Genomic DNA, 22,863 nt, shown 5'->3' with positions numbered 1-22,863 from the left:
GAGAAAAGATGTTGACAGTTCAGACTAGGCGGCCGGAATATGAGAATGGCAGAACAATGGTGGGTCTAACCGCCAGACTGGAAAGAACAGACAGCCCCACTGGGTTGCTGGGTGGTGGGAGGGGAAATGGTTATTATACCAAGGAAAGCTAAAAGAAAGGGCAGGAATGGGAATGGGTTCACAATCTGAAGGTGTTGAACTCGATATTAAGTCCAGAAGGCTGTAAAGTGCCCAGTCTGAAAATGAGATGTTGTTTCTCTAGTTTGCGCTGAGATTTTGTGGAACTCTGCAGCATGCCGAGGACAGACACTTGGGCACGCGAGCAGGATGCTGTGTTAAAATGACCGGCTACAGGAAGGTTGGGATCATGCATGCGTTCAGACCGAGGTGTTCTGCGAAGCAGTCACCCAGTCTCTGTCTGGTTTCTCCAAAGTAACAGATTTCAGCAGCTGCAGTAATTTGTCTGACATAACCAGTGGTTATGCTCCATGGTAGCAGTGGGTACAATTTACATTAACTTGCTGGCTGCCAGGAGCTGGATCGTTCTGTCTGGGTCCTTCTGCAAATCTCAACTGTCTTCATCCAGAGACTGAGAGACATGAGAGTGGCAGGAGATCAATGTAACATGAACATTAACTCCTTCAGAGCTATTAGCTCATAGAACACACATGCACACACGCACGTGCACTCTCTCTCTCTCTCTCACTCACTCACCCTCACGCACACACTCACACTTCTCTCTCTCTCTCTCACACACACAGACACTCTCACACACTTCTCTCCCACACACATGCGCACGCGCGCGCGCACACTACACACACACACACTCTCAAACACTTCTCTCTCACTCACTTACTCACCCTCACGCGCACACTCACACTTCTCTGTCTGTCTCTCTCTCTCTCTCTCTCTCTCTCACTCACACACACACACACACACACACACACACACACAGTCTCACACACATGCATGCTCTCACACACTTCTCTCTCTCATATACACACACTTACACACACACGCACACACACTTCTCTCTCACACACACCCAGGCGCACACACTCACACACCTCTCTCTCTCACACTTCTCGCTCTCTCTCTCTCTCACACACACACACACACACACACACACACGTGCGCACTTGTATCTACAGCATATTTGTAAAGGTCCAAATGCTGTGAGAGGGCTGTGTTGTTTTTCTGAAGAACTCCGGTGGCTACGTTGGAATGTCTTTCCCCAAATATGCAATCCCAGTTTGCATCCATTATTACACTTTGCATATGTTCACAAAAAGCTGTTCAGTAACTTATTAGCTGGCTGTTTAGAACTTCCAAGCGTGACAGAGTTTTTATTGAGCCTCAAAAGACTATGTTACATTTTGGAATCCAGGTTGTAGTGATTGTAATGAGGTTTGCCAGGTGGACTCAGAGAATATGAGCTCCCTGATTGGGGCTGTTAATGTAGTCCAGTGAGGGAAACCTTGCTGACAGATAAGCACAAGAGTGTCAGGCATCCTGACAGCCTGAGAGCTGGCTCTGAGGGAGCTGGATCAGTGTCGAGGATTCTCCATGTATAAATAAAGGGTGACATGGTGACGGGATACCAGCCTCTCTGGAGTTAGTTCAGTGGCAATGAGGACAAAGCATGCTCCTGAAAACATTCACTCACAACACTCATCTTTGAATTGTGGCAAGCATTTCTGACATCATGCTGTTAATTGGGAAGCCTGCCATCGAAGATTGGGCCTAGAATGTGGAAAGAATGCGTTATGTTTTCCAGGCAGATGATGTCGGGGCAGATGGAAAGCAAAGAGTAATTCTCCTGACTGCTTGTGGACCTGCAGCTTTTTTGCTTATTAGGAACCTTAATTTTCTTGAGGCGGCAGATAAGAAAATCTTTCAAGAGTTGATGAATTTAGTTACGGAATATTCCAAACCCAAGCCTCCTGTAATTCTGAGTTGTTATAGTTTTGACATGGCACCCAGGGAATCTGTATTGGGATTTTTGACTAGGTTAAGATGACTGCCAGGGGCTTGTGATTTTGGTTTAACCCTCAATGGGATGCTGAGGGTCTGTGGTATGTGGGGTTAATGATGTAACTATGCTAAAACGCCTGCTAGCTGAAGCTCAACTGGACTTCAAACAGGTACCACAACTGACTTTGTCATTAGAAAATACGGCAAGTGGAGTATATGAGTTATAGGATATGATGATGGAAGTGGACACACTTACCAGTCCGACTGAACTTGGGGAAAACTATTTGAGTGCAGGCAATTGCACAGCCTCACTGAGGACATCCTGAATAGAAGGACTCTAAGTCAGCCCAAAGAAAAACCCCAAAACAAAGCCAAGTCTCAGCCATACAGTTAAATGTTTCTTCAGGATCTGGGTGGACAACCCATTGCAGTTTCTGCCACTGTATGGACGTGAGACAACAAGAGAGTCCCACTAGACCTAATCCAAGAGAGTGCACACCCTGCAAAGTCCAGCTACATTTGGTTTGGAAATGTTAAATTGTGTAGCAACATCCAAATCAGAACCAATCAAAATAAACGTCTGATTAAATGGTCATTGGACTTTGATGGGGATCGATACTAGTGCGGCAGTTTCAGTGATCGCAATACCAGTCTTTAACAAAATTCCCTCTGGACTCCAAACCTTAAGGTTACACTAGATCTTGGCTAGACTGAGAACCTGTTCTGGGGAATCTTTACAGATTAGGGGTACAACTTCAGTTCCGGTCTCTTATGAGAAACAGCTAGTTCAATTGCCACTGATTGTAGTAAAAGCCTCGGGCCCAAGCTTGATGGAGTGAAACTGGTTGAGAAAGATTCACCCAGATTAACTCAACATTTTTCGATTAGAAACTGGCTGCCTGAGTGAGGTCCTAATTAAATGCACAGAGGTTTAAAGGGAGCGTCTCGGGACTATCAAAGGAGACGAGGTCACCTTGCATGAAACAATTCCACAATTTTGCAAGGCCTGTCCAGTGCCATGGGCACAAGTTGAGACAGAAAGCAGGAGGCTGAAAAGTGAAGGAATCATCAAACCAGAATGGGCAGAGCTGGTCAAACCGATTGGAAGCCTAATGGATTAGTTTGTCTCTGTGAGGATTTTGAACTAACAGTAAACTGCTTTTGTGGCTGGATATATACCCAATTCCTCGCACAGAAGATTTGTACACAAAGCTGATAGGGGGGCTGTCTTTCACAAAGTTGGACATGAGCCATGAGTAATTGCAATTATGGTTAGACCAAAATCCAAGAGGTATGCTACAATTAATACTCATAAGGGTTTATACCGATTTACAAGACTGCCATTTTGGGGTATTGTCAGCTCGTGCCATTTTCAGTGAATAATGGAGAAAATTTACAAAGTCTACCCCACGTTGCCATTTATTTAGATGATGTGTTAATACCAGGGGAGACCAATAAGGAGCACATAGAGAACTTGGACATCGTACTTAGACATTTCTTTGTAGAGGGCACATGCCTTAGAAGGGAAAAATATGTGTTACAGGCATCCCAAGTGACCTACTTGGGCTACAGTGTTGATAAGACTGGGTTACACACGTTGGAAGATAACGTGAGAGCAATCAAAGGGGGCCTGGCTCCAATGTCTGTACCGGAACAGACTGGTGAATTATTGTGGAAATTCATACATAACCTGTCCTCCATCCTGGTACCTTTGTATCAGCTCTTAAAAATGGGTCAGCCTTGGAAATGGTCACGTAGCCAAGCCATGGCTTTCAGGGAAGTGAAGAAGTAGCTAACATCTTCGAAAGTGTTGGCATGCTGTGATCCCAAATGAGATCAGGTATTGACATGGTGATGCCTCCCCGTATGGCACCGGGATAGTATTAGCTCATGGATGGCCCAATGCAGAGGAACACTCGATAGTGTATGCATCCAGGACTATGGCTAATGCAGAGTGTTAATAATACCAGATAGAGAAGGAAGGTCTGATGATCATATTCTGAGTCAGGAAGTTCCACCAATACCTTTGCGGACATAAATTTTGCAATAATAACAGACCACAAATCACTGCTAGTTATATTTAGAGGACACGGTAGAGCCACCCATAGCTGCAGGCTGAACACAGTGGTGGGCTCCAATAATAATTGTGTATAATTACAAGTTGGAGCCTGGAAGGCTAAATAGCAAATGCAGATGCATTAAGCCTCCTCCCACTGACAGATACACCGCTGGTGGGACTGTCACTGGAAGAGTCTGTAATTATTTTAAATTTTCTGGACACACTTCCAGTCACAGCTGACAATATCAGACTCTGGACGTACAAAGATCCGATCCTGGCAAAACTGAAACCATTGGTGGTGATGGGGGAAACCAAAGAGCCATCACAACCTGAACTGAAACCTTTTGGACCTGGAGAGACCAGATCACAGCAGAGGATGGCACATTGTTATGGGGAGCAGGAGTGATTGTCCTGAGCATCAGACACTGCCAGATACTGGCTAAACTCCACAAGGGTCATCCAGGGGTTTCCAAAATTAAAATGTTAGTGAGAAGTTATGTCCGGTGGCCAGGATTGGGCGCAGTTATAGCTGTACTTATGGGGCAGTGCCCAGAGTGCCGACAAGGACAAAGATTACTGCCAGCAGCTTCCCCACACCGGTGGCAATGGTGGAGTAAACCGTGGTGGACCTGGTCACATGTTGATTTTGCAGGTCCTCTCATGAGCTCAATGTCCTTAGTCATTGTGGATGCCCATTTAAAGTTGCTGAACTTGCTTTGAGTTCATTCGTTAAGAACTTTGCAATTCCCAGACTCCCGGAAGTGTTGGTCACAGATAATGGGCAATCGTTTACCAGCAGAGAATTTGAGTACTTCCTAAAGTCGAATGGTATTTGATATATCAGGACAGCTCCATACCATCCATCGTCCAATGATCTGGCAAAAAGAGCAGTCCAAACGTTGAAGGCAGGTTTGAATAAACAGCGTATAGCTTCATTTGATACCTAATTGTCCTGGTTCCTATTTGATTATAGGACCATCCCTCATGCACTCACAGGGATATCTCTGGCGGAATTACTAAGGGGGAGAAGAACCATGTTGGATCTGATCTTCCCAGACTTGGGACGGAGGGTGAAATGACATTGGGAATGCCAAAGCTAGACACAAGACTCTGCTAAGCAAGAGACAGAGTTTACTTCAGGGGATGAGGTTTGTTGTAGGAACCATGGGAATGGCCCTGCATGGGGAGGCTGTATAGTCAACACGAGGTCAGGTCCCATGTTGTATAATGTTCAGCTCTGAATAAACACGCGGACCATAAGAAAGCTGCAAACTTACAAACGGCATGGGAGCAAAATGTGCCCAGTTCTTTGACTGCCTTTCTGACTGTTCCAGAACCCATTGGTTCTCCCTCTCCATCAAGCGTTAAAGATAACTCTGAGTATGAGATGGCTACGGAGGATGTCGCTGCCACTATGCCTTTGCAGCGTGAAGAAGAGAATGAATTTCTTCCGAGGTGTTCTCGGTGTAGAAGTGAGATTGCACACTGCCTGTATCAGAGACAGTGTTGGAGGAATCTGACATGGTGCTAAAACACTCCTGGAGGAACTACAAAAGAAAATAACCAGTCTATGCCCCAGACTTAGAGAGGGAGGGAAGTAGTGATTGTAATGAGGTCAGCCAGATAGACCTAATAGAATATGAGATCCCTGATTGGGGCTGTTAATCTGGTCCAATCAGAGAGCCCTGGCTGACAGAAACAGGAGTGTCAGCGATGCTGACACTCTGACAGCTGGCTCTGTCGGAACTGGATCAGTGTCAAAGACTCTCTGTGTGTAAATAAAGGGTGACTTGGTAACAGGATACCGGCCTTTGTGAAGGTACTTCACAGGTTGTTTAGATAAATTCCTTATAGCTGATGGTGTCTCCACTTCAGCTGCCTGCTCCAGGTTCATCAAATTGGAGACCCCCCAACCCAGAGTGAGTACTGCTTCCCAACTGGCTGTTGACTGTCCATTCAGTCACACCTGACTGTGGGCAATTTTGACAATGCGCTCTTCAATCCCATTGTTCCAGTTTGATTATAAACTCCAGGGTGTAGTTGCCCGAACGCTGAGATGAAAATGGGATTAAAATTGAATGTGTTAGAATAGAAACCATCTCTAACATCTTATTGTTGTGTGAGAATCAGTGGGAAAGTTCACTTCTGCTGTAGAAAATACGAGGGCAGTATTCTTTTCAGATAATGTTTTGTTGTTAGTGCCTAGTCCATCATTGTTTGGAGTGGCTTTTCTCTCACAATGTTCTGCTCTTCACCTCATTAATTGTACGTCTGTACTCTTGTTTCTCTTCGGGAATAGTGCCAGCAGAGACCTGGGAGTGTTTCCAACAGCTGGGGCCTTGCGTCTTTCTGGCCCCCAGGTTTACAACCCCAGCTGCTCACCACGTCAGGCGCTGCAAACCAGGAACTGTCCCCCACCCTGTAGTGCCCCCACCATTATCACTGAGGGTAAATATCTCAGAAGACAGGAAGGCTCTCTGTAGGAATCTGGAGATGTTTGCTGGAGAGGATGGTGAGAGGAGGATAATGCTTTTCCCAGCTGGCCAGCAGAGGAAGCCATGCCACAGGACCAACCCAGCTTGGACACGTGTGGCAGCTTGTATTAGGGCTGTGTCTGGTGGGGAATAGCCATGCCCAGCAGGAAGAACCTCTGTGCTCCACAAGGCTAGGTGTCACCACCTTCTGTTCTACCGCCTCCTAATCACTCGAACTCTGTCACTGTACACGCCTCATAAAAGCTCATTGAAAGTTCATTGGTACGGTGGCTCAGTGGTAAGCACTGTTGCCTCACAGCGCTAGGGATCCAGGTTCGATTCCAACCTCGAGCAACTGACTGTGTGGAGTTTGCACATTCTCCCCATGTCTCTGTGGGGTTCTTTCGGCTGCTCTGGTTTCTTCCCACAGTCCAAACATGTCATGCTTTTCCAGCACCACACTCTCGACTCTAATCTCCAGCACTTGCAGTCCTTAGGTTCACCTGAGAACTGAAGCAGTTGAGGCAGTGACTTAGCTGGATTTGTTTTAGTCTTTTTCATTGAAAGCCTTGCCTCGAGAGTGTTATTGAAGAGTATTGAACACGATGTTGAGCATACTTAGAGTTTATCCATTCACCATAACACAAGAACCCTTTTTATTATGCAATATACACTGCTGTTGGTGAGTGAAAAAGAAAATTCAAGTTTTGGAGCTGTTCCCAAAACAGAGAGCAAGGAGGAGGAAAATTCTGTCCTATCACCTGCGACCACGATTGCTCAGATCATTGTGGACTGTTCTTGGTAATTGGTTTACTTTGTTCAGCCGTCCAGTGAATTGCAGCTCTGTGAGGTCTCTCTGGCTGCTCACAGACCTGCCTCACTATCGGACATGATTAAAGCTGTTGCAATGGAAGACAGCAGTACAAGTACAAGTCGAACTCTCGTTTCCTAATCCAAGCTGGCTCGACATGCCTTTGTCTGGAGTTGTCAAGGAGATAAATAGGAGAGCCGGAACCCAGTGGAAAAAGCACGAGAATTGATTAAATACTCAAGCTTGAATTGATCCCTGAGAAATGATCAGACAGTATCAGGCTTATGGACTGTGCCAAATGCAAATGTATTTCAGCAGTTCCACCAGATTTTGTGGATAATATAATTTGCCCTTGGTCAAACCTTCGTCCTATTTGTTTACTACGATGGGAGAGGCTGTCCACTGAATAAGGGGCAACTCAAAGGTGGCTTTAATGTAGGCCTTAGGCCTTGTGAATGCAGAGAGGCAGGTGTACGTGCAGCTTGATGTAGCTGCAGATCTACAGAGCCCTTATTTCTTAAAAAAAAATGAGGAAATTGGAGTTTTCTATAGTGGAGAATGTTAACTAAGTGTGATGTGAATTCTTGAGGTTTTAGATTTTTCCATTTTCCTCCCAAAATGTGTTGTCACATTGGGTAATATTTGGGATCTTGCCCAGAGCTGAGAAGAACTCCACTTGGGCACAGGTGGGCCATCCCTCGGATCAAGTCCCATCTACAGACAGTTGGTCGTCCAGCACTCGCCCATATCGCCCAGGGTCAGTATCCTTTTCAATACGCCATTGGTTCTCGGAGGCAGCTATATATGTTAAAGTGGAAATGTCCTCCAATCGATCCAGGTTTCACAAATAGGATTCAGAAAACAAAACTTGTGTGCTTTAAACTTTTCACAAGAAGTTTGAAACTGTCAGAGTTAATTGAAGAGATGGGATGCCTTTTAGGTAGATCCAGGAATAGATTTAGAAGAAATGAACTCAGGAACTGACCGTGCTGCTGGGGAGGTACCTGCCTTGAGATTGTTGTCATCACGGATCCCAGGCCACAGGTGACGGACAGCAAGAGGGAGTCACCGTAAGAGGCCTGTGGTGGGAGTGGGAGTGAGGAAGGGAGATGGCAGCAAGTTTTGTGAATGCCTCTCACTGGACCTACCCCTTCACAATCCTGGGCCTCTTATTCAGGCAACTGAGTGCTATTATGCAAGATAGCCCCCTCTCCCCACCCCTTCAAAACTCACATGTAATCGTGTACAGATCTGTGAATCTTGCTCCCTGCTTCATTACACCATTAGACATAGGAGCAGAAATTGGGCCATTCAGCCCATTGAGTTTGCTCCACCATTCAATCATGGCTGATCAGTTTCTCAACCCCATTCTCCAGCTTTCTCCTCATAACCCTTGATCCCCTTGATACTCAGGAACCTATCTACCTCTGTTTTAAATATACTCACTGACCTGGCCTCCACAGCCCTCTATGGCAATGAATTCCCTAGATTCCCCACTCTCTGGCTGAAAAAGTTTCTCCTTGCCTCCATTCTAAAAGGTCTTCCCTTTACTCTAAAGCTGTGCCCTTGGGTCCTAGTCTCTCCGAACAATGGAAACATCTTCCCAACATCTACTCTGTCCAGGCCATTCGGTATTCTGTAAGTTTCAGTTAGATCCCCATCTCATCCTTCTAAACTGCATTGAGTATTGAGCCAGAGACCTCAAATGTTCCTCATATATTAAAACTTTTTATTTCTGGGACCATTCTTGCACCATGAGAATCCAAACCCCCCTCCCCCCACCACGACCTGTTATGGTACTTTAAGCTTGTATACATGGGATGCGGGTGTTGTTAGCTGGCCCAGCATTTATTGCCCTTTCCGAGGTGCCCTTGAACAGCTGGTGAGCTGCCTTCCTGAGCCGCTGCGGTCCGTGTGCTGTAAGTTGACCCACAATGCCCTTAGGGAGGGAATTCCAGGATTTTGACGCAATGATACCCGAAGGAACAGCGATGTATTTTCAAGTCAGGATGGTGAGTGGCTTGGAGGGGTCTTGCAGGTAGTGGCGTTCCCATCTACCTGCTGCCCTTGTTCTTCTTGATAGTAAATGTAAATCACCATAGTCCTACCAGACCCTAGGGCTCTCTTTCATTAGAGAGTGACAACTGGTGGTGGTTTAACCTGAGGGGCATCATGCCTTAGGCAAGGAGAGAGGTTGACAAGGAGAATCCTTCATGGTAACCTCCGCTGGTGTACCATTCCATGCTGTTGGTGTACCATTCCATGCTGTTGGTGTACCAATCCACGCTGTTGGCGCCAATTCGTATGAGTAACCTGCCATCCAGCCAATTGAGCTAACCGTCGCGATTGTAGTGGTTATGCGTTTGGAAGGGGCTGCCCATGGAACATTGTTGTATGGTAACAAAGGGTTTTTCATCCATAAATACGACAGGTTAAGGATGGAAATGATCGGCATGCATCTATGAATGATAGCTGATTAAATTGATCACTCTGTAAGAATACCTCAAGAGATTTTCACAGATATCATTGATGCAATGTATTTATTTTGTCCCACAGGTACGAGTGATCCTTATGTCAAGTTCAAACTGGCTGGCAAAACGCTGTACAAGAGCAAGATCATGTACAAAAACTTAAACCCTCGATGGGATGAGACCTTTGTCATACCAGTCAAGAACTTGAATCAAAAGCTGTATGTCAAGGTAATAAAGAGCTGCATGTTCAGAAATGATATACTGATTCAGCTAAATACTGTTATGTTGGGAGTTAAATTTAGTATGGTTCAGTGCTGATGTTTAGATGGTTTGGTTTGATGGTTATGGTATAGTTAGGATCGGTGATGGGGTCAACGGTCCATTCTTTGTTTGGGATTCACTGATTAGCATTTTGGTTGATTTCAGTGGCTACAGTCAGTGGTAATCGTTTTAGGTCACCCGACCTGGTATCAGTGGTTATAATTTGGTTTGAGGTCGCGTGCTGTTGCATTTCTAATTCCTCTGTGACAATAAAGCAAAATATTAACACTCTGCTACTTGAATGGTTAGGATCTGGAGCGCGCTGTCTGAGAGTGTAGCGAGAGCAGAGTCAATTTGAGGCTTTCAGAGGGAACTGGATCAGTATCTGAAGAAAGAATATTGATAGGATTACCGGGACAAAGGCAGGGGGTGTGGAATTAGCTGAGTTGTACTTACAGGATCAGTTTCCATGCTGAAAATGTCCCCTTGTTCCTTATTAGGCAGATGGGACTGGTTTAGTTTGGGATTATGGCTGGACCGAAGGGTCTGTTTCTGTGCTGTATCACTCTACAACTCCTAGTCTTCTATTAGTTAGCCAATCCTTTGTCCATGCTAATCCAACATAACGAGATCTCAATAATTAGCACTGATTTAATGTTGTGTTAATAAAAAGATGTAAGGGCCCTAGCCAAGGTGTGACAAAGACTTAAAAGGAGGGTCCTGGAACTGAATACACTTAAATGTTTAGCTCTGGATTTTTGTAAAGACTCCAGTTTAGCTGGGAACCAGAACACCGATTCTGGTAGCCCTGTTCTGGAACACAGCGCCCGCCCATATCACCCAGGGCCCATTGGTTCATGGTTCTGGATTTAGGTTTGCTCGCTGAGCTGGGAGGTTCATTTCTAGATATTTCGTCACCCTTCTAGGTAACATCTTCAGTGGGCCTCTGGGCAAAGCACTTCTGGTAATTCCTGCTTTCTATTTATATGTTTGGGTTTCTTTGGGTTGGTGATGTCATTTCCTTTTCTTTTTCTCAGGGGGTGGTAGATGGGGTCTAAGTTGATATGTTTGTTGATAGTGTTCCGGTTGGAATGCTATGCTTCTAGATAGGAATTCTTGTGCGTGTCTTTGTTTGGCTCGTCCTAGGTTGGATCTGTTGTCCCAGTTCATGGTTCATGGAGGCAGCTATATATGTTCAAGTGGAACTTTTTATGAATAGGATTCAGAAACAAAACTTGTGTGGTTTATACATTTCATGAGAAGGTCTGAAGTTGTCAGTTATTTGGGGAGATAGGATACCTTTCAGATAAATGCAGGAACACTTAGAACAATTGGAATGCCTTTTGGGATTGTAAATAAAAGACAGGAATATGCATAAAAAATGGATAAACTCATCACAACTCTCAAGCTATCGAATCATTTCAAACTACTGACTTGTACCTTCAAACAGTAGGAAAAAATGCATTGCATTTAAAAAAATAGTCAGTTCTAGCTATCTTACTCTGTGTGTTGAAGTAAACCGGAGGACCATCATTATAGGATTAGTGTTTCGTGACTGATGTTACTACCTATCATTATCACAGTGGGTGCCTGTCAGTTTGCAGTTTGTTTAATAGCTCAAATTGCTTATATGACCAATGGAGCTATGAATATAAATGCTTATTTTTATACAGGATTAAGTAGTTGAAGAAAATTAAATATAATGAATCCATTTTTATCAATGAGAGTGAAACTCAGGACGAATGCAGGCCTCATTATCAAACTAACCCATTCAAGATCTTAAACCACTTTAGGAGAAAGGGAGGACTGCAGATGCTGGAGATCAGAGTCGCAGAGTGTGATGCTGGAAAAGCGCACATGGTCAGGCAGCATCTGAGGAGCAGGAGAGTTTACCTTTTGGGCATAAACCCTTCATCAGGACATCAGATTCTGTTACGCTGCTAATTATTATCCTGATTAGCTAGTGACAGAATATTCCAAGCAGGGGGAAAAGAGAATTAAGTTTGTGCGCAGAATCTGACACTAGATAGATGCAGTATGCAACCTAATTGGTTTGACATGTGAAGATTATTTTGAATATGGGACGTGTCAATGGCTGCTAATGCTGTGCTTTCTCACTCTTCAAATTTGCAATTAAATTGACAGAGGGGTTTTATTGTTCTGAAGTGCCAAGAATTTGTCAATCATGTATTGTTGAAACTCTTGCAGTTCCTGAAACATCGTTTGTTATGGGCTTTTGTGCAGGATTTCAAGTGATTCTGAATTCTGTGGAGGATTTCGTCCACGCATGTGCGTACACACCTCCACACACGCGCACACACTCACATGAATACACACCGACACGCACACACAACGACACGTGCACACACACACACTACACACACCGACACGTGCACACACACACTACACACACTGCAGTATGTTTCCATTGATCAAAGAGAAGGTTGGACTGATGCTGAGGTTGATGTTCACATTTGGGACCAACTGTAGGAATTTCAGGCTGATCCACAGTTATTTCGAGTTAATGCGTTTTGCGATTTCTCATTTATTATTGTACTTAGCTTCATATTGCAATCGACTTACAGCTCAGATTTGGACCATTCGGTCCAACTATCCATGCTGGCATTTATACTCTACATAAGCTTTCTCCTGCTCTGTTGCGTATTAGCTTAAACATCCTGCTAACGTTGTCTCCCTTACATATTTATCTAACTCCAGTTAAGTGTCTGATCTATTTGCCTTTACCACTTCATATTCTGGTGGTATGCTACATGGGTAATGCAGCTAAACTATGAATAGAGAGCTGTAGTTTCTTATTGCAGATGTCTCTTTGTAGCAGGTATGGTAGCTCAGTGTTTAGCACTGCTTCCCCACAGCGCCTGGGATCCCAGTGACCCGTTTCCTGCTTTGGGTGACTGTGTGGTGTTTGCATGTCCTCCCCTTGTCTGTTTGGCTTTCCTCCGATTTCCCCCATAGTGCAAAGATGTCCAGGTTAGGATGGATTGGCCACGCTAAATTGTCCTTAGTGTCCAGGAATGTACAGACTACGTGAGTTAGCTATGCTAAATGCCTGGTTACGAGGAAAGGGTAGAAGGGTTGGGTCTGGGTGGGATGCTCTTCGGAGGGTCAATGTGGACTTGATGGGCTGACCAGCCTGCTTCCAAGCTATAATTCCGATCTTCCGACAGGACTTTTTGTGTGATCCTGATGTGCTTTGCTTATGTCAGAAAAACTGCCCATGGAGAGGGACTGAGTGGAGGTTGGCTGCGATAGATTTTGGAGCAGGCCTATAGTGGCGAGGTGTGGCTCACAGCTCCCGTGGTATCTGACAGAGTGTAAATCTAATGGATCCACATTGTTACACAATAGCACTTCAAGCCTGAGCAACCAATTCATTGTACGACAAAATGATCCAGTGTTGCTACCTCAAACATGGCAGAATGTAAATTGGATGCCCACACGCAAGCCAAGTATTTTGTGCCACACTCCCTTTCCCCTTCTGATCTCACAAGGCGGCTACTGAAGACACATCCTTCTCTGGCCCGTGAAGAGTTGTGAAAATAATTAAGAGTCTGTATCCTGAACAGGTGTGTCGGTGCTTTTTTTACCTCACAAAATGGGGCAAAATTGGTTGCCAGAGTGAGTTGAGATATCGATCAGCTTTGATTAACTTGGTACATCAGAGAGTCCAGGAAATTACAGATATTCTGGGCAGCCTGCAGAATTAAATGTGATTGGTTTATGTAGACAGAGTGCTTTCACACTGTCACGGCAAAATCCACTTTCACGTCTTCATATTGAAACTTTGGATCTACCATCTGAGAAGCAAGGGAGTGGACATTGCAGGCAGGACCCTGAAGAAGTCCTGCCCCGAAATGTTGACTCTCTTGTTCCTCAATTGCTGCCTGGCCTGCTGTGTTTTTTTCCAGCGCCACGTTTTATCAAGTCTGCCTCTCCAGCATCTGCAGTCCTCATGATCTCCTACTTTTGGATATGGTGTCAATGTAACCTCATTCTGGAATCATAGCAGTGACTCATACCAGACCAAAGTGTCTTGCTGGGATAGCGAAGGCTGGTTGAGCGTTCATATTTGCTTCAATCTCTCTACTACATGTCAGTGATGAGCTGCAATCCTCTTTGAGGCAGAGACAAAATTGTGGCATTGCAGCTGTAGTTCACCTCCACATACTGCAATAACTTGAAGATAGTCTGTCCTTCCTGTGATTATGAGAAGCTCTGTATTCAACCTTTTGAGGTTTCTCTGTGTTTTGGTTTCAGTGCCAGATCCAGGTGTTCTCTTCTGATTGCAGTGCAGCATTGTCTGTCCCATATAAGCATTAGGAATTTGTGTCATCGCCATCCATTGACCTGTTGTGTTTACGTTCAGCCGAATGCTCACCTGTGATGCAACTCAGGGCCAAGGGTCTTGTGGTACAGAGGTAATGTCCCTACCTCTGGGCCAGAAGGTCCACGTTACCTGAAGGTGTTTCATCATGTGTCCACACAAGATGATGAAAATAATGGACACCTAAGAGTTTAAGTTTCTCTGTTTTTGTAGAGTGTTCAGTGGAGCCATAATGGGTCATGTCATGGTATGACCAAGTGATGTTGGGTACTGCATTATATTCTACTGAAGGTAGGACTTTGGAAAATCAAGCGAGCTCGTACAGGGAGTTTTGTATGAAGGAGGACATTTGGCCCATCTTAATTAACCAGACTCACTCCTCTGCTGTTTTCTCCATTATTTCTTCAGTCATTGCAATTTAATTCCAGTTGTTGATAACTCTATACACAAGAAACCTCCTGATGCCAGTCTTAAATTGCACTTTTACTGCCTTACCATTTAATTGATAGAGACATGTTAAAGGAGCATCCCATCATATTTCCTATTTTACAGACCCTGATAATGCCGTCGCTTAGACGCCTCTGATTTACAGACTGAAAAGCCCAAATGTCTCCACTCTTTGACTCTGACACCACTGCCCAGCCTCATGACTCCTCTCATTGTGACTGAATGTCTCCGTGATTTCTTGACCATTGAAAATGGACACACCACTCCGGGTGGGGACTGATCGGAGCACTGAATTATTTCCTTTTGACTGAAGTGGTGATCATAAAACTGATTCTACAGGTTATGGTCCTCAAGCATTTGTCTTGAACCACGTGTTCATTCACTCTCAGTTAACGTAATAATGAAATAAAACTCTCTCCGCAAATAGGTTTACGACCGAGATTTGGCCACGGACGATTTCATGGGTTCTGCATATCTCAGTCTGAGTGAGCTTGAAGTGAACAGGTTTGTAATCTAATAGTGAATCATACTTTACTGTTTGTGTACTGTTGGTTTGTTATCAAGTGAGTGATTGAAGAGGGTTATCTGATAGAGCAGTACCTGAGCTCTGAATATTGAAAAGTGTTCCTTGGATTTAGGCAAGGCAAATAAAAGATATGAAGTACTCAGACTCAATTGTCTGGAGCTAAGTGCTATTAAAAGCACAGCAATTGTTCACCGGCCTGGAGGGATTAAGAGATATAAATTATAAATTAATGGAGACTGGATTTATGACTGTGTTGGCATACACACAGAACTTCAGTGAAGAGCTGATATGACTTATAATAGAGCACAGGAACTGGGCTAAAGTTTTAAAGTGTTTGAACTAATAGATTGACTAAAACTGATGGTGATATAATGAAAACAGAGTAGTGACTTTTGATTTAGTTCATAGCTGAATATCTGTCCCCATAATGGTCTATTATAGACATATATACGCACACAATAAAATGGTGAGTGTAAAGTTATGATATTGAAGAAGGCAGTTCAGCCCATCAAGCCTGTGCTAGTTGTTTATTTTTGGAGATGTTATCCGATTAATTCACTGTGTTCTCTCCTCATATAAAAGTTTCAGTAAATAGAATGAAACCACTCGCTGTTCAGCAGGTGAATCTCGAACCTTATCTCACATTAGTTAGAACTGGACAGATCCTGCATCAAGAGGGCTGCACAGTGTTAAATGGTGGATTTGTGTTTTACTGTCACAGTGGGGGTATACATTCACAGTGAATACAGTTTCCCACTGGGGGTAACAGGATTGCAGACTTGGCCCTTAAAGAGTGCTCCATTAAGTAGAGAAAGAGCCTGATCTTGGCCGTCTATTTCCATTGTACAGCACATTTACCATTATACAGCACATTTACCATTGTACAGTTTGGTGTTATTCAGATTGAATATTTTCCCCTTTGACACCACTGAATTAGTAATGAATGTGTAAATGGTATGTTAATGATCTATTGAGGAGGGAGTGGGCAGGGAAATGGTACAGGGACCAAGCACATTGACTTGATAAATGAATTCAATAGGATTGGGTTTACAATTTTGTAATAATGGGAATAACATCTCCCAACCCTGTGGCAGCCATTTTGCTTGTCTGCCTATTGGACTTTTATATCTCTGTGGTATCCAAACTATGAGTGTGTTTCTGTTTGATTGTTCAGTAATGCTGGAAAATAAGTTTATATTCTCTCGAATTGAACTCTACAAACTGACAGCAAAGTATTGAGCCTTATACGCATGGAAGCTTATGCGTTCCTCACAATTATTTGCCTGGTGAAATTGATGCTGGTTTTGTGGATTAATTATGACCCAAAGAAGGCCTACCTGCCCATCTCGTCCATGCTAGCTCTCTGTAGAGTCAGTCAGTCCCATATTCACCGCTAACCCTGCAAGTTTTCTTCCATTCCATTAACCATCCAATTGCCTCGTGTAATCACTGCCACTGCTTCTCCTATTTATATTGGCAATGGGTTGGAAATTCAAATTTTCAATCATGTTATGGTGTTATCATGAAGTTTTAGGCACTCTCAGCTTATTTATGAAACCTAGGGTCAGACTTCCATTGTTGCGGCTGAAAACCTGAATTGTAAAATTTCTCCACTCATCCCCTTTACCTCTCGATACATTTAGGGCAGGCAAGTGCTGAGGTAGACTGAGTCATCTCTCTTCTCTGCAATAGTGGCCCAAACCTAATGCTACCACAGCACAAATAAGTTTGCCTATAGTCTGTACTTACTTAGTATCCACTTCGGGCTCGCTTCAGCTCCATGTGGAGATGAAAGAAAGCATGGACATGTAACCAGCTGTTACATGGCTGATACTGCAATAAAGTCTCATTCAAAATACCCATTGATAAAATGGTTAATCCGTTGTAAAAACAAAAAAGCTTCTCTTACGAACCACATCAAAGACAGTTAATCCTTTAACAGCCTCTTAAATCTGCTAGTCAAATCGTGAACTCTGTACCCCTGCTGAGATAATGTGGATCTTTCTGGAAATCAGTCAAGCATCAACAATTGGCCTAGCTGTAATAACAACCCTTGGGAAATATCAACAATGAGGTGTGTTAAAATGGCAGAAGCAGATGGTGATTTCTTTTTGCTCTAATCTAATTGAGATATCCTTTGAATCTATTGAATCCAGCAGTGGGTCCACATAGTTTTTGTTTTTGTTGACAACTGCAGCCTGTTCTTATTTTCTTTTGAAAAGGAAACAAATTGTGAACCTTTAACTGATCTTACCTTCCCTCAGTGTCTTGTCTGTGTCCTCCATAGAGTCGCTGTGGGTTGAGTTGCATCCTCCACAAAATGTGAGGTCTGTTTGAACTCAGCACTTGTCACAAATAGCTCTGCTGAGTTTGGGATTCTCAATCTGGGAAAAAGACCATGGCTATTCACCTTATCCATGCCCCTCATGTTTTTATAAACCTCCACAAGGTCACCCCTCAGCCTCTGATGCTCAAGGGAAGATAGCCCCACCCTATTCAGCCTCTCCCTATATCTCAACCCTCCAACCACGCTAACATTCTGGTAAATCTTTTACGAATCCTTTCAAGTTAAACAGCATCTATCCTATAGCAGGAAGATCAGAGTTGTATGTGGTATTCCAAAAGTGGCCACACCAGTGTCCTGTACAGCCGTGACTCCTATAGTCAATGCAATTGACCATTTATGGCAAGTGTATTTCTTCACGACTCTGTCTACTTCACCTTCAAGAATTCCAGAGCTAGAGTGACTGAAAATCTGGTTTCTATCCTCTATAGTTCAAAGGCTGTCGACATGATTTGAAAACACTTTTTACCATGTTGGTCTGCTCCCTTCTCTTAGCACGGTACTGAAGCAATTGCAGCTCGATGATCCAAATAGCCTGGAGGAAGACATGGGCGAGATTATCCTGGAGATAAAACTTGCCAACAAACCGAGGGACAGCAGAAGAAATGTGAGTAAAGGGTTCGTTCTTTCCTGCTGTGCGTTTATTCCTACATTTTCACATTTCAGTAGGTGTTAACTTTGGAAGTTATATAAGGTGAAAGGAATTGTTTTTTGGATATGCAAGAATTCATAATGCATTCCAGGGTAGCATGTGTCAAGTAGTATCCACTCCCACCATCACCGATGCTCAGTAACAGCAGTGTGAACCACCTGTAACATGCACTGCAGAAATTCACTAAACTCCTTCCAATACCTTCCCCATGCACAGTCACTGCATCTAGAAGTGCCAGTTCCCTGCGGAGTCACTCACCATCCTGATGTGGAAATATATCACCATTCCTTCAGTGTCACTGTGTCAGAATCCATGAATTCCCTTCCTTGTGGAATTGTGGACTGCTTGTGAAATAGAGATGTGAAATAAATACTGGCCCAGCCAGTGAGACCCATGTCCCACGACTGAACAACAAAGCAGTGTCAAGTACCAAAACTTGGATTATGATGTGATTAATTAATGTTGGGAAGTTAGGGATGAATAATAAATCTAGTGATGCCCATATTCTATGAACAAATACAATTCAAAAACTTGCAAACTTGTTTCTTTGGATTGATTGAAGATTATAGTAACTAACTGAACCATCAGCAACGATGGACATCATGTGAGGAAGCTCAAGACTTCCAAGAACTCACAATGTACATCGCCTCCAATTGGTACTAACCACAGGGAAGATCAGATTATTGTGCATCCATTAATCTGTGAAGTATTCTCAATTACTTTGTGTTCCAGGCTGCCTCCCATTTGGATTTATGCTTTTTAGAAGGTGATAGGCTTTAGTCCAACTCTAGACAATGTATCCTGCGTGATACGGTGGCACAGTGGCACAGTGGTTAGCACTGCTGCCTCACAGCGCCAGGGACCTGGGTTCAATTCCCGCCTCAGGCGACTGACTGTGTGGAGTTTGCACGTTCTCCCCGTGTCTGCGTGGGTTTCCTCCGGGTGCTCCGGTTTCCTCCCACAGTCCAAAGATGTGCGGGTCAGGTGAATTGGCCATGCTAAATTGCCCGTAGTGTTAGGTAAGGGTAAAATGTAGGGGTATGGGTGGGTTACGCTTCGGCGGGTCGGTGTGGACTTGTTGGGCCGAAGGGCCTGTTTCCACACTGTAAAGTAATCTAATCTAATAAAGTAATCTGATACTCCAGAGTAATGCTAATCCTGCCTGATACTCCAGAGTAATACGAGCGTAAAAACTAGGAGCAGGAGTAGGCCCTTCAAGCCCGCTCCGCAATTCAATGAGATTATGGCTGATCTTTTCATGGACTCAGCTCCGTTTACCCACTGTATTCCTTAATTTCTTTACTGTTCAAAAAAGAATCTATCTTAGCTTTAAAGACATTTACTGAGGAAGCCTCAACTACTTCACTGGACAGGGAATTCCACAGATTCACAACCCTCTGGGTGAAGACGTTCCTTCGCAACTCAGTCCTAAGTCTGCTCCCCCTCATTTTGAAGCTGTGCCCTCTTGTCCTAGTTTCACCCGCCAGTGGAAACATCCTCGCTACTTCCATCTTACCTATTCCCTTTCTAATTTTATGTTTCTATAAGATCGCCCCTCATTCCTTGAAATTCCAATTAATATAACCCAGTCTACTCAGTGTCTCCTCATAAGACTCAACTCTGAAATCAAACCTAGTGAACCACCTCTGCACCCCCTCCAGCACCTGTACATCCTTTCTCAAGTAAGGAGACCAAAACTGTGCGCAATGCTTCAGGTGTGGCCTCACCAGCACCCTGTACAGCTGCAAGATAATCTCCCTGCTTTTAAACTCAATCCCTTTAGCACTGAAGGACAAAATTCCATTTGCCTTCCTAATTAATTGTTGTACTTACAGACCAACCTTTTGTGATTCATGCACAGGGACACCCAGGTCCTTCTGCACAGCAGTGTGCTGCAATTTCTTACCATTCATGTAATAGTCCTTTTTACTGTTATTCTTAGCGAAATGGATGACTTCACGTGATGGAGCCTCACTAATGACAGGTTGTAACAGGGAATTCCCATTCGCTATTGGCCATAAACTCATGGCCCAAGAACTCATCAGGTTTGCTGAAGGAATAAAAATGGTGTAAGAGTTTACTTAGCTGGGCTAGTTTCAGGTGTGAGGTGTTGGTGCAGCCAATTGGCAGTAAAATTGATCTTCGAAACCCAGTGGATTTTTATCAGATTTGCTACAATATCTGTGCACCAGGTTTTACATCTGAGTGTTTTCTCTTGAATTCATTGCTGTTGGTTTGGGTGGCACAGTGGTTAGCACTGTTGCCTCACAGCGCCAGAGATCCGGGTTCAATTCCCGCCTCAGGCGACTGTCTGTGTGGAGTTTGCACATTCTCCCCGTGTCTGCGTGGGTTTCCTCCGGGTACTCCGGTTTCCTCCCACGGTCCAAAAATGTGTGGGTCAGGTGAATTGGCCATGTTAAGTTGCCCGTAGTGTTAGGTGAAGGGGTAAATGTAGGGGAATGGGTCTGGGTGGGTTACGCTTCGGCGGGTCGGTGTGGACTTGTTGGGCTGAAGGGCCTGTTTCCACACTGTAAGTAATCTAATCTAATCTAAACTTCTGGTTTATTAATGATCTGGTATTGACACGTGGGTGCGTCCTGGCTGCTCTGATTCCCTCCCTGATCCCAGTTGCTGTGAGTTGAGCTATTATTGCCTGGTTTCCCTGTAGCTGCTTGGTGTCATTCCCCGTGGTTAATGGAATCTATAACCAAGAAGAGTAAGGGGATGCTTATTTTCACTAAGAGGATGTTGGAGGTCTAGAATTCACTGTGTGAAAGGTAGGGGAAAGCAGGAACACTTATCGCATTTCAAATGTGTGGCATACATTTGAAAAGCCATAACTTAGAGTCCAGGAAGCAGAGAGTGAGATTAGGCTGGATGGCTTCTTGTACAGCGAGGATGGGCTGAATGGCCAGCTTCCATGCTGTAAAATTGTTATAGTTGATGTCAGCTTGGAGATTATCCTGCTGTTTCAGCATTCATCTAAAATAGTGTCTGGGTGTAATTGACAGTGTAGCTTAGTTTAAACGAATTTGCAGTCCATACACAGCCTTCCACATTCAGTCCCTTCAACACTGACGCACAGCAGCATCAGTGTGTACCCTCCAAGAGGTGCACCACAATAACTCACTGGAAATCCCTTACAGTCTCACAGCCTCTTCTACACAGCAGATACGTGGGAACACCACCCTCTGCAGCTTCCCCTCCAAGCCACCCGCCATCCCGACTTGGAAATATATCACCGTTCCTTCAGTGTCGCTGGGTCAAAATCCTGGAACCTTCCCTGAGAGCACTGTGGATGTACCTGCAGCAGCTCAAATAAATAACTCCCCACCACCACCTTCTCAAGGGGCAGTTGAAGGTGGGCAACATATGTTGGCCTAGCCAGGGAATCTCATGTCCAATAAATGAATAAAAACTTCTGCGTGTGTTAAGGACAGGTGGGTGGTCCTGAAGGTGAGGGGTTGGGCTTCATGTTGTGTTCAGTATGCCTCCAGCCCAGTACTGCTGGTGCACTCTTTATAGCATGTGAAGCATCAACCTTCAAGCACTTTCTAATCTGGACATTCAATGACTATCTCCCATCACTTAAAAAAACAGGCAGAGTGTTGTGTATATGGACTGTGGACCATTAGACTGGTGGCACTGCTTGCTCAGTAAACTAACATGAGTCTGCCAATTGAACATCTTAACAGCGCAGGGCCAGTACCTGTGGGGGAACTGCAGTCTAACGTTAATATGAACCTTAATTAAAATAAAGCCCAATCTCCGCTTCGACTCTGAGTGCCAGTCGGACCCTCCTGTCGATTTACTGAGGGTATTTACTCTGCTGTTCCCGCTGAGGGGAGATGATTATCTTCCGTGTTCCTGAGGAGATTGGGATTGCAGCAGGTTTTCTGAATGGCACTTGGCAGATTCCAGGATGGTGGTGGCATGTTTTGAGATCCCGGAGGTTAATTTGCACTGGATTTGCCCGTCCACAAAAATTAGCAGCATAACCATGTATTGTTGCTGGCAGCATAATCGCTCGTCATCCTGCTGTTAAATCCCAGCATTAAAAAACCAGCAGAACAGAAAATGACAGCAGTGTAATTAACAAAAAGGGAATCACACCGACCAGGTCTACCTAATTAGAAAAACATGAACCAGTACAGAAAGCCACATGACTGGCACGAGAAGGTTAAGTGACATTGTTTGGAAAGGTTTGTATTTATGCAAGACTAACTAAACTTTCATTTTCATTCAGCCTTGTAGCTTCAATATGTAGATTTAACTCGGGGAATCCGTGTTTCCTTATACAATGTGCATTTATAATTAACATTGTAACACATCTCAATACGTGTCACTTGAGTGCAATCAGTCAAAATGTGATTTGTAAAATTATCTGAGTCTTGTAGAGAAGCCTGGCTCTGGTTAGCTGTGGAAGCAGCCCTTTTGCAGGCACTCGTGGTGTTGTTGCTCAGAAACGCCAGCGTAACACTCGCTGCGATTTATTTGCA

General features: G+C 44.2%; 1 protein-coding gene across 4 annotated transcripts in view; it reads left to right on the top strand.

The window, feature by feature from the left end:
- LOC132834373 (multiple C2 and transmembrane domain-containing protein 2-like) overlaps positions 1–22,863 on the top strand; it is a 521,106-nt gene that overhangs the window by 253,221 nt on the left and 245,022 nt on the right. For all 4 annotated transcript variants that reach the window (XM_060853214.1, XM_060853212.1, XM_060853211.1 and 1 more), the window contains exons 5-7: positions 9,875–10,017; positions 15,270–15,346; positions 18,208–18,319. In XM_060853214.1, the coding sequence (XP_060709197.1) occupies positions 9,875–10,017; positions 15,270–15,346; positions 18,208–18,319 (332 nt within the window). The remainder of the gene's footprint in view (positions 1–9,874; positions 10,018–15,269; positions 15,347–18,207; positions 18,320–22,863) is intronic.

The sequence above is a fragment of the Hemiscyllium ocellatum genome, chromosome 39 (assembly GCF_020745735.1).
Source record: "Hemiscyllium ocellatum isolate sHemOce1 chromosome 39, sHemOce1.pat.X.cur, whole genome shotgun sequence".
Classification (NCBI taxonomy): Eukaryota; Metazoa; Chordata; class Chondrichthyes; order Orectolobiformes; family Hemiscylliidae; genus Hemiscyllium; species Hemiscyllium ocellatum.
The sequence above is the reverse complement of the archived record's forward strand: the minus strand, read 5'-3'. Positions and strand labels throughout refer to the sequence as shown.